General features: G+C 39.8%; 1 protein-coding gene across 1 annotated transcript in view; it reads left to right on the top strand.

Moving 5' to 3' along the window:
* The first annotated feature begins 9,681 nt into the window (after nucleotides 1-9,681).
* wdr11 (WD repeat domain 11) overlaps nucleotides 9,682-13,443 on the top strand; it is a 110,508-nt gene continuing 106,746 nt past the window's right edge. The window contains exon 1 of the mRNA XM_048609198.1: nucleotides 9,682-9,883. Within this exon, the coding sequence (XP_048465155.1) occupies nucleotides 9,801-9,883 (83 nt within the window). The 5' untranslated portion in view covers nucleotides 9,682-9,800. The remainder of the gene's footprint in view (nucleotides 9,884-13,443) is intronic.

The raw sequence follows: 13,443 nt of genomic DNA, 5'->3' as shown, positions 1-13,443 counted from the left end.
TTTTGCATGATCTATAATGTAATCAGGAGCTTTAAACAACTTTACATGTTTAATTAATGTGACTCGGATTGGCACTAAGTTTAGTTGGCCACTACTTTTGCTTGTCATGTGTTTTTCCTTGACTGAAATGGTGGGGCTGTTGAGCTCTGATTTTCCTAGGTTCATTCTAAGGACCCCCATTCACAAAGCATGCATTTGCATTGTAAGCTTCAGAAGTAAAATAAGACAGTGAAAAAAATGTGCTTTTTCAAAAAAAAAGATACATCTGGCTGTTAGGTATCTATTACAGGAAAAAAGTCCTCTGCTTAGTCCAGCCTGCAATGTTTAACTTCCCTCTGATGTCTTAGGACAGCAAGCAAAAGAAAAGAATTTCCTTTTATCTGTGGAAATCTGCTTATGTAAGATCTGTTCTTCCACAAACTTCACAGCAGTTAAAATTTTAACATTTAACCTTTCTCAAATTTGTGGAATCTTACTGTGATTCAGTGCCTGCTGACTGCAAAGTGTGAAAATGAAACAAAAGAAAGCTGTGGAGTATAGAATTCCTATAAACCCGCTGAACCAGTTAGATATGCTGAGGTGCCATAATTATTTCACTGTCACATCAGTTCGTTATTTCTGTTTCTGCGCTTGAAGGTTTGAGGCATGTATCTTCACAGCCAAATCATCAAAAACCAAGCTGTCACCATGTTACATTCTTATCTATTTGACTTAAATGTAAAAATCACACCACATGGACTAGTAAAACAACAGGATGAGTTCTTTATTCGAACATAAGGCTATATCTAGTTAAAACTGAGAGACCATTATAAACACATCTTACTCCTCGTCCTGCTGTTCCCAGACTGAGTATAGTTATGTCATCAGACTATATCATATCTTGTTCAGGCTGTACTGATTGATTGAATTTTAGGACATACCATGCCACAACAATGTCTGACTAATCTATGTCAAATATTGGAGATTTATTAGTACGCGGTTAGGGGGAATGCCTGGATGATATTCATATGGACCTCCAGAAGGAATTTCATAAGGTTCTGCAAGGAGACGATGAGCAAAAACGAAAACTTTGTGGTGCGAGTTCATTGGGAGGAAGGAGACACGCATGCGATAATGGGACTGGCAACAGGTTACAACTGGTGAGGTGTCAACTTTTCAGAATATTAATTGATGATTTGGATAAAGGAATAAAAAGTTTTATATCCAAGTCTGGTGATTGGAACCGGGTGGATCTTATTAACTATGAGATCCTTGATTGGGATTGTTAAAACTGGGCCAATCAGTGAACCCTGGTTGACAGATAGAAACAACAGATTCAGGGAGTCTCCTGACTGCACGACTGACTCTGAGCTAGCTGGTCACAGCCAGTGCACTGTGCACATGTGAATAAAGGGTGACTTGGTGATGGGACACCGGCCTCAGTGCAGTTATATCATGTTTGCAGATGACACTAATTTAAGAGGCAGAAATGTTATGTTGATGGGAGCAGGAAGTTAGAAATGGACATAGACCAAGTAAATGGACATAGCAATAACAGATAGATGGAGGTCAAATCTATGAAAGTGTGGTAACCGTCTTTGGATCCGAGAAACACAAATCAGAATGAGGCAGGCATTTTGAAGGAGCGAAGGTATGTGTCTGTCTGTGTAGACAGGTCATTGAAATCTATAAAGTTTGAGTCACGTTAGTAATTTCAAATATATGTGAATGAAGTGAAATAAATGTATTTGGATATTCATATCAGATTCTGACAGTGTTAAATAACATCCTTTCAAAACCTCCAGTGCCATTAAATTCAATGTGAACAACTCAACAAGAAAGCAAAAATAGAACTCAGTTGTGCAGACTCAGAAACATGTTCTAACAAACAATGTTGGTGTTTATGGATGTACATCAATGGAAGGAGCAATGCTTTACATGAAAGCGCACAGTGAAAAGATAGAAAGAAAGGTAGGAAAAAACATCAGGCAACACACATGATTCCAAGTATAATTATAATGAGAGGAGAGGCACAAAGTAATTTAACTAGCTGTCAATGAAAAAAATTGAGAAAGGATTATTCTAGTATTTAAAACAACTAAGGCAACCGTCAAAATGGATGTATTGGCATTTGTTTAGAATTGATAGAACAGAGCCATGAGACATAATGATACACACAAAAACTGTACAGTAACACAATCTAAGAATGAATAACTTTGATTGAGTGCAGTAAATGCATTATTCAATGAAGCATACAAAAATGAATTGGATGAATTCCTAACTCAGATGAAATAAGGAAATACGCTTTTACTTGAAGCAGCACCTTCTGAGTAGTATGTCCTGGAACAGTATACTTAGGGAAACAGAAGACAGAGAGGAATTTTTGTCACATTTTCTCCTCATGTTCTTTATCCAGATTTATCCCATTGGTGTGACTTTCTGTGTTCAGTTTACATTCTTATTATGAATTTTAAAAGGAAAATTAACATGCTGTATGCTTAACACAGTTTGTTTTACCTGGGTGGACTGCAGACTCAGTATAGGCTAAAAGGTTGAATTGTGATTTTCATGACCACCATTAATGTTTAAGATGTTTCAGATGTTTGCAGCTAATGAAGTACTTTTGCAGGGTTATCACTGCTGTCACATAGGAAACAAAGCAGCTGATTTGACACTGCAAGCTTCCATTAACATCAACATGATATTTATTAGATATTTTGTCATGTTGCATGATGGATAATTATTGACTAAGATGGCCGAATCAAAACAGTACAATGGGACCTTTTACATCCACCTGAGCTCAGTTGGCTGGACAGATAGTTTGTGATGCAGAGTGATGTCAACAATATGAGTTCAATTCCTGCACCAGCTGAGGTTACCATGAAAGTCTCCCCTTCTCCACCTCTCCTCACGTTGTAGTGAGGTGTGACCTCAGGTGTAGTGACCCTCAGTTTAAACCACCATCAGTCTTCTCTCTTTCTAATGAGAGAGTAGCTCTATGGTGCAGTAGGACTATGGCAACTTTACGTCCAACTGAGGTGGAAGAAGATTCTTGGTTTAACATTTCATCAGATAAATAGCATCACTATAATTTGGCACTCTCTCAGTATTGCACTGGAGTATCAAACTTGAAATTTGAGTTTAAGTCCTGGAGTGGGACTCAAATCCACAACCTTCAGATTCACAGGCATTCTTACTAGAAACTTATTGTTCCTAAGTCTCACTCAGATAAATTTGGTCTTGTGGGGAGTTGGTCAGCAGCCAAATTTTGAAAGATTTCTGAGCACTGGAATTTGAAACTTTAATTGGAAACTTACGACTTTTGCCTCCTTTGTCTGACAAATTATTTGTTACACTTTTTGTACGAGAGTTGAGGTTGGGACACCTGTGTGCTATTTGGATGAAGTCTAAAGGTTAATGTTAGATATGTAAGTAGGCATCCTAGATCACCAATGATGTAAGATAACATGTCAGTAATCTGTTGAGAGATATTTCTATGTGAAGGCTTATGCAGGAACAGTTTAGCAATAATTAAGAGACAATATTCAAAAAAGAGTTAAGCTTATCAAGAGCCTAGCCTTCCACATCTCTATTGGTCTTAACCAAGGACATAACACAAATGAAGACTCTCATGATGAGAACAGAAGAAGAAAAGGAGAAATGCCAGAGTGCGATGAGATATCCCTCAGATGGGTTACTGACATCTGCTGTTTCACCACAAAACAAAACCGAGGCCTACCCGTTTGTTTGTCTCAGGAAAACCTTTTTCTTTGTAGCTTGAAAGGAAATGACAAATTGTTCTGTTTCCTGCAAACTGACCTCCAATCAACAGTCCCCATTGGCTCAAGACTGCCTATGGCTGTTAATGTTATACAATCCCAAACTTTTGTGCTTGTTGCCTCTGACTTGCAGACAAGATAGTTAATCGTTATTACACATGTGTAAGAATCAGATTACCAATGTGTTGTTTGCCAAAGCAAATAATTTCAGGACTTTACCCACTGGCAACAATCAGCAAAGTGAAGGACAGTGCAATTTCTTTACAGAACACAGGATTTCCTAGGGTCGAGGCACAGGTTGATGGCTCATGTGTATAATTTCTTCATTAACTTCAATAGGTTCCACTCTATTAATGTACTGAGTGGCTGCATGTTCACAAACTACCCTACAGTTATCCATTTTCTCAACGCAGTCTCACTCCTCACCTTATCTCCAGAAAAAAAATTACTCTTTGTCATCCAGGATGTTCCCTCGTATGCTCCCCATCTGCACTCCCCTTAGCTCAAAAGGTCCAGATTTCAGCTTGTTTCACTGGTTGAACCATCCACCACCATATATGGCTCACCCTCTGTAGGATTATTCTGAAGAGCAATTAAAACCTCAGACCTCTTTTTCACTCTAATAATCAGCATCTTAAACCTCTTGCCTGCCTCCTTCACATTTATCACCAGCAGCAACACAGAAAGAAAATTTTATAAAAAGACAGCAATACTTAGAAATGAACGTACTAGACATGCTGGACCTCCTTTTTGTGGTATGCAAGATGAGTTGGACCATAATGTGTCATTCACAAATTTTATGACCTTCTCCTTCTGAGATGTGCGAGGAGCTGATGGACTCAGTCATTACTTAGGTAAGACTATCCTGCTCCTTCAGCTGCTTCCTTCTTTCTCTTTTTCACCAAGTTAAATACGTTTCAGACCAATTCCTGCAGTGGCGCTGAAAACACGCAATCCAGTTACTCGGCTCAATAGGAAGATGTTCAGCCTCGGATCTTCCTGACTTCATGTTACTGTGTCTTGCTTTAATCCCTGATTAAACACCTTTGTCCTATATTCTGTGAAATGTATCAGCAATTTACATTAATTTACATCAGTTCCGAATTCTGAAGGCTTGCAGCCTCGCAGGTATTGGATGAAATTCCCACAATGGGTCTCAGGATATAGAAGACATTGTCAGCCTCTTTAGAGGAGCCATTGAACTTACTGTTAATTTTGCTATTAAAACTCTATGAAATAGCTTGGGATACATTCTACATTAATGTACTGTGTAAATGTGAGATTTTGTTTTCTGTCGCCGTCAAAGTAGAATTATGTAAATTGCCATTTCCTGACAATAGTTTCAATACCTGTACTTAAGAGTCATGATTATTAAAGCCATAAGAATATGTCGCAATGATGATCACCTTGTTCACAACTACACCAATGACATCTCCAAGCCATTCATTGAAAACAAAAAAATATATACTTCATAATAACATTAACAACTAGAAAAAAGATGCAAGATTGTGGAACTGGAGGGTGATGATTAAACAAATAAATAAAGGAGATCTGCATTAAAATAGTTTGTCTATAATGTAGGAAACTGGGATTAAACTATGATAACAAGGTGTAGAGCTGGATGAACACAGCAGGCCAAGCAGCATCAGAGGAGCAGGAAGGCTGACTTTTCGGGCCTAGACCCTTCTTCAGAAATGGCCTGCTTGGCATACTGTGTTCATCCAGCTCTACACCTTGTTATCTCAGATTCTCCAGCATCTGCCATTCCTACTATCTCTGGGATTAAACTATAGCTGTCTGACATAACAGTATTCACAACCACAAGATGTCCCAAACATTCCATAACCAAAATTTCTGAAGAGTAGTCATCATGGCAACATAGGAAACATGGCTACCAATTGCTGCATAACAAGCTCCAACATGTAGCTGTAAGTTACTTTGGAAGAAAATGAAAGTAAATGTTTTGCTCTTATGTAATGCTTTTCATAACCACTGGATGTCCTGAAGTGCTTCTCAGCCAATTAAGTACTTTTGAAATGTAATCTTTGCTGTAGGAAACGTTGTAGGCAATTTGCACATGGGAATTTCCGACAAACAGCAATGTGATCATGACCAGGAATCTTTCTTGTGTCGTTGAGTGAAGTCTAAACATTGGTGAGGACACTTGGGATGACTCATCTGTTCTTCCAATAACACTAGAGGATCTTTTACATCCACTGAACAGACAATTAGTTTTACATCTACAGTAGGCAACCACTTAATTAAAAACTGTGACACCTAGTTCTAGATTCTCGACAAGTGGAAACATCCTTTCCTCATCCACCCTGTTACCCTTTGGGATCTTATACATTTCAATCAAGTCACCCTTTAATCTTTTAAATCCCAGCAGATACAATCCTAGTCTGTCTAACCTTTCCTCATAAGACAACTGCCCATTCCTCATATTGTTTGAGTAAATCATCTCTGAACTGCTTCCAATATATTTATATCCTCACTTAAATAAAGAGACCAATATTGAACACCATACTCCTGATATATTCTTACCAATGCTTAATCTCCCTACTTTTGTATTCGATTCCCCTCATGATCAATGATAACATTCTCTTCACCTTCCTAATTACGTGTTGTACCTGCATGCCAACCTTTTGCAACTTATGCACTAGGACACACAGATTCCTCTGAATCTGAGTTCTGTAATCTCTCACTATTGAGATAATTAGCTTACTTTTTACTCTTCCTTCCAAAATGGATAAATTCCCATTGTCCCACATTATACGCAACTTGCCGGATCTTTGCTACACACTTATCCTATCTGTCTTCCTTTGTAGCATTCTTATGTCTTCTTTACGCCACTCATTACATTCTGCTGATCACTTATCCCAATTTTCTGCTTCCTGTTATCCAGCCAATCTTCTATCATTGCCATTATCTAACCTCCTACACGGTGAGCTTTTACTTTCTGCTATAACCTTTGTGGCACCTTTTCAAATGCTGGCTGGCAATCTAAGTATGGTCCATCCATCAGTTTCCCTTTATCCACATATTTCATTCCTCAAAAAACTCCAATAAAATGGTTACACATGATTTGCCTTTCACGTTTCCTTGTCAAAACTCTTGACTCTCCCTGAATACCTTGAACATTTTTCATTGGTGTGCTATCAAGTCACAGAGTCATAGAGTCATACAGCATGGAAACCGACCCCCCCAGCCCAACCAGTCCATGCCGAACATAATCCCAAACTAAACTAATCCCATCTGCCTGCTGCTGGTCCACATCCCTCCAAACCTTTCGTATTCATGTACTTCTCTAAATGTCTTTTAAATGTTGTAATTGTACCCACATTCACCACTTCCTAAGGAAGTCCATTCCACACGCAAACACTCTCTGTGTAAAATAAATTGCCCCTCATGTCTCATTTAAATCTTTCTCCTCTCACCTTAAAAATGTGCCCCCTCGTCTTGAAATTACCCATCCTATGGAAAAGACAACTACCATTAACTGTATCTATACCCCTCATTATTTTATAAACTTCTATAAGGTCACCTCTCAACCTCCTATGCTCCAGTGAAAAATGTCCCAGGCTATCCAGCCTTTCTTTATAGCTCGAACCTTCCATACCTGGCAATGTCCTATTAAATCTCTTCTGAACCCTCTCCAGCTTAATAATATTCTTCCTATAACTGGGCAATGAGAACTAGACACAGTATTCTAGAAGCGGCCTCACCAATGTCCTGTACAACCTCAACATGACCTCCCAACTCCTATACTCAAAAGACTGAACAACAAAGTCATGTGTGCTAAATGCCTTTTTAACCAGCCTGTCTATATGTAACATAAACCTCAAAGAATTATATACCAGAACCCCTGGGTCCCTCTGTTCTACAACACTACCCAAGGCCCTACCATTAATTGTATAAGTCCTATCCTCATTTGTTGTACCAAAATGCAATATCTTTGATAATAATTTCTAACAACTTCCCTATCATAAATGTTATGCTAATTGGCCCGTAGTTTCCTCTCTCCCATTCTACTCAAGTCCCATTTTTTATCACCCGTTCACCTATCAGCCTTGTGCTTGTTGACCTGCAGTGACTCCTGGTTATGTAATGACTCAACTCTACTTAATACCCTTGTTTTTAAATCCATACATGTCCTTGACTCTCCCCATCTCATATCCTCAAGTCCTCCAAACATGACATATATGTGCTCCTCTAATTTTGGCCTCTGCATCCCTGATTGTAATTGTTCCAGCTTTCAGCTGCTTCACAGAGCCTAAGATTTAAGAGATCCCCCTGTAAACTCCTTTGTTTCTCTATCTGCATTAGGGACCTACCTCTTTGATTGGACTTTTTTGTCATCTTTCTAAGTTGTGGCTCAGCGTCATAAAGCATTTTATAATAATGTGCTGAACTGATTGCTTTCAGCAGGGTACATTTTCTCGATGCTGTAATGCTTATGTTAATCTTCATAAGAAACTAAGACATGGATAATGTAGTATTGAAAGATCCAACAGACGTGTATTACAGCTCAATAACATGTACAGATATTACAGTCACAGGCACATTTGTATCTGGGCTGATATTAAGGTATCCAGTTACAACGAGTACAGGCAATCCATTCGGGAGTCTAGAATCGATTTGTACGCAAGTCAGAACACAATACAGGACAATATAAAGGAACCGTTTGTAAGTGCAGGGAAATGTTTATATGTTGTGTCTTTAAAATTACACCCTTGCATTAGATTGTGTTTGTAAATTCAAGCGTTTGTAAATACAAGTGTTCATAAAGTGGGGACCCCTATACAATGTTCCATTAGCATGTCATGCTTCAAGAGACCCAAGTCAAGATGAAGTCTGAGACTTTTATACCCTCAGATCACACACAATAGTACAATGCTGATATCACGCAGCGGTATTGGTGGCAGCAAAGGCAATTGGTGGAGCATGTCCCAGGAGGAGACTGACTGAAACTCCATGCAAGGTCTAGGCCCAGGGAAATAAGACATTAAAATCTGGACCTTTTCCCTTTGTTTTGGGTAAGGACTTTAAGATCTGGTCATTTTTCATTTTCTTTTAGTTCTGTTTCATTTATTTTTACTCTTTTTTTAAAAATTCTGGTTGTGTATTTTTAAGCTGGTGGCATAGAATGGTGACGTTGCACACTTTTCACTGCACTGTTGTAATTGAGTAGACACAACAATAAAATCTAAATTTGAACATGTTTCTTAAAGGTATAATGATTGTGAGACATAATGCAATGAACCTTGGCATGTTTGGTAATGTGAAATGTGCTGTAGAAGTACGAAGAGATAGTAGGAACTGCCGATGTTGGAGAATCTGAGATAACAAGGTGTAGAGCTGGATGAACACAGCAGGCCAAGCAGCATCAGAGGGGCAGGAAGGCTGATGTTTCTGAAGAAGGGTCCAGACCTGAAACGTCAGCTTTCCTGCTCCTCTGATGCTGCCTGACCTGCTGTGTTCATCCAGCTCTACACCTTGTTATCATTTTTGTGAAATCAGGTCTGTACTTTTTAATGTCACTTTCCTCATTCAGGCATCAGCTAACGACACACTGGATTATCCATGATCAACATTTTGGAAGGAAGGCTATAAAATAAGTAAATGGTGAGAGATTACAGAACTCTGAGATTCCGAGGGATCTGTGCATCCTAGTACATGAATTGCAAAAAGTTTGGTATGCAGGTACAGCACGTAATTTACAATGGGAGATTTTAAAATCTCTTTTAACTTTTGAAATGAAGCTTTCAAGTTTCCTGGAGCTATGAAGAACTGTAGGAGCTGCTGAGAAGAGCGCCTCCCCTCTCCTCCCTGGCCAATGGTGGTATTGCCGGGCAGGACGTTGCAGGCCGGAACCTGGGGCCGGGGTTTTGCGGGACAGGGGTCCGAGGTCTGGACGGCACGGAAATGTTCCGGGCGGATCACTTCCTGTTTACCTGGCAAACCGGAAACTGTGCTCATCGTGAGGAACCGGAGACTTGTTGCTTGTGAACGAGGATAATTTATACATTTTGAGAAAGCACGATGCAGTACACAGTGAACATCAAACTCTCCGCCAGGACTTTAACAGGAACATTGAGTGGCCAGAACAGAGGGGCAGTGGATTGGTGAGTAAGGCGGGGGGAGGTGGTTAGAAACTGCCTTCTGGGGCCTGATACTATCACTGAGTGGTTTTCCTGTAAACACACTGATCAGGCCTGTACGGACATAGGTGTAAACACAAAACTGACTAATCTTCCACAACATTCAGTGCTGGACAGAATGAGTTTTGTTAATGCACACTGACTGATCCCCTTCACAACGGTTGGCTTTACAAACTGAGTTATTAACACAAACTCACTGACCTTTCACCAAGGGCTGGTCAGACTGAGCCGTGTTGGTGTAAACTGACTGATATTCTCTATATTAACCAGGGTTGTACAGACTGAACTGTGTGAGCACAAATTTACTGACACCCTGCTACACTCTGGGCTGTACAGACTGAGCTGTGTTGTACAAACTGACCGACCTTCCACAACACTTAGGGCTGTATAGAACGAGCTGTGGTAGCAAGAATTTGCTGATGCCTCCACAACAGTCAGGGCTGGGCAGACTGAGTTGTAGAACTACATAGGCTGACTGACACTTTACACAATACTCAGCAGTACAGATTGAGTCTGTGTTCGTGCTTATCAGAGTGACCCTATGCACAGTACCTAAGGCTATAGTACCTTTCCAGCATGATTTGCTATGTTAGTGCAAATTGACGTAACCTACCCTCACTGAGCTTCTTTGTCATAGTAGGTTTGTTACTCATCAAATTAACAGCTAATTCTAGCTGGGACTGTTATTTAAGAATGCCTAATTTCATGTCATAAAGTAAGTGATCATTGTGTTAACTTTTGCGAATAGAATATTACACTTAAAGCTTAAAATTCAATTTGGCTGTTTTAAACCAAAAGTCAACAGTGATTTTTCATTAATTAATTCAAATCAGTTATGGGATAATGTGAGAATGAGGTTGTTGACTTGCTCACCCAGCTGGCTTGTTTTCATTCAGATGTTCATCACCATGCTATGTAACATCATCAGTGGAGTTTCCAATGAAGCGATGTTGTTCTACTCTGCTTGGAATTTATGCTGTCCGGTCTGTTATGGTGAGTCGTGTCATTTCGTGTTTTGTTCTGTGTGGGACAAAACATATAGAACAAAAACGGGAGATAAACAACTCACCATAACAGACCGGACAGCATAAATTCCAAGCAGAGTAGAACAACATCACTTCATCGGATGCTACCTAGTATGGTGACGAAATGTCTAAATGAAAACAGCGAGCAAGTCAACAACCTCATCCACAACTGGAGCTGCAAATCTTTGCTAAAACCATAATGGAAGAATATTGGGAGTTAAAATATTTATGTTCGAAAAATATTTTCTTGCTTTTCATGTCTGCTGGACATCTCAAAGCATCACAACTAATTAAGTACTTTTGAAGTGCAGTTACTGTTGTAATGTAGGACATGTGGCAGCCAAATCATGCGCAACAAAAACAACAAACAGGTTGAAGAATCTCCAGAAACATCCCTGTCCTCAATGATGGGGAGCCTGGTACATCATGCAGAAGATAAGGCTGAATCGTTTGCAGTCACCTTTAGCTAGAAGTACTGGGTGGATGATCCATTTCGTAATGAGGTGACTAGTGTCACAAATACTAGTTTTGAGCCAATTTGATGCATTCTGCCTGCTATCAAAAAGTGGCTAAAGGTACTAGATACTGAAATGGTTATGACGCCTGTCAGTATTCCAGCAATGCTGCTGAATTAGCCACACTCTATCTAAGCTATTCATTGCAGCTACAACTTTGCCATCTACCTGCCCATGTGGACAAAGCCAACCTGGCAAATTACTAACCCATCAGTCTACTTTTAACTGTCATCAAAGTGATTGAAGCAGCGCTTGTCAGCAATAAGCTGCTCACCGAAACTCAGTTTGCATTCCACCAGGTCTCATTACAGCCTTGGTCTAAACATGGACAAAAGAGCTGAATTCCAGAGGTGAGGTGAGAGTGACTGTCTTTGATGTTAAGGTGGTGTTTGACAAAGTGTGGATTTTGAGGATCCCTAACAAAACTGAAGTCAGTGGGAATCAGGGGAAACTTTCTGGTACCAGCTATTCCTCGTGTCAAGGAAGATGGTTATGTCTACTGGAGGTCACTCAACTCTGTTCCAGGAGATCACTGCAGGGATTCCTCAAGCACTATATTGTATCCATCATAAACTCATAAATGGGCATGTTGCTGACAATTGCACAGTGTACATCACCATTCATGATCACTCAGAAATTGAAGCAGCATGTGTCCATGTGCAGCAAGAACTGAACAACATCCAATCTCTTTGATTGTGAGACAAGATGTATGACATAAATATTACTTTCCACTTAAGGGTCAGGCAGTGGTCACCTGCAACAAGAGCCAATCCGACCATTTTCCCTGACATTCAACTGTAATACTGTCACTGAGTTCCCCCACTATCCATATCCTGAGGACTATCATTGACAAGAAACTGAACTGGACAATTCTATAAATCCGTGGCTACAAAAGCAGGTTACAGGCAAGGGATCCTGGAACAACTTCTTTTTCCATCAAGCGTGTTTACTGTCTTAAAAGGCACAAATCAGGAATGTGATGGAATACTCCTTACCCATTTGCCTGGCTATGTGCAGCTCCAACATACTTCAGAAACTCATTTTTGACAAAACAGCCTGATTGTTTGGTGACTTATTTACTACCTTCAACATTCAATCTCCAGCACCAACCACAGTGGCAGAGGTGAGCACCATTTACAGGATTCACTGCAACAACTCGTCAAGGCTTATTCAGCAGAAGATTCCAAATCTACAACCTCTGTCACCTGGAAGGACATAACCACCTCAAGTTCCAGGTCACATACCATTCCGACTCGGAACTATAGTGCTGTTCCTTCAGTGTTTCTAGTTCAAAATCCTGGATCTCCCTTCCTAACAACACCGTACATGTACCTATGAACTGCAGCTTCAAGAAGGCAGCTCACCACAACAATTAGGGGCACACAATAAATGCTGGCTCAGCCAGTGGTGCTCACAGCCTGTGAACAAATTAAAAAAAGCTTCCACAAACAGCAAAGTGATGAAGATCAATCAGTGATGTCCATACTGAATTGTGAAAAAAAAGCTGTCTTTTTGTAATGTTGATTAAGTGATAAATATTGGCCATGCTGGTAGGGCTATCACCCCTGCTCCCCTTTGAGCTATTGCCTTGGAGTCTTTTGTATCCACCTGAGTAGGCATCCCATCTGGAAAATGTAGCATTCCCTCAATACCACACTGGAGTATCGGCTTGACTTTTGTGCTGTAGCCCTGAAATGGGACTTGAACCTGCATCCTTCTGACTCTGAAGTGAGAATAATAGCAACTGAATTGTGACTGATACTTAAAGGCAACTTTTGGCCCTTTCTGTAAAGAATTTCACGCAACCTTTTAAGAAGATTCTAATGTTAGGGTATACTTAAGATAAGGAAATACATGTTTATGTGCAGTCTTAAAACATTATTCTGGTCAGAGGTACAAAAATCTGACTAGCTGTTTTGTTAAACCTGCATACATAATTCAGCTGTCAAAATATATTAGATTTACAAATTATACTTGCGAAAAT

Source organism: Rhincodon typus, chromosome 20 (assembly GCF_021869965.1).
Source record: "Rhincodon typus isolate 14 chromosome 20, sRhiTyp1.1, whole genome shotgun sequence".
NCBI lineage: Eukaryota > Metazoa > Chordata > Chondrichthyes > Orectolobiformes > Rhincodontidae > Rhincodon > Rhincodon typus.
Note: the sequence above shows the minus strand (reverse complement) of the source record. Positions and strands in the feature narration are given on the sequence as shown.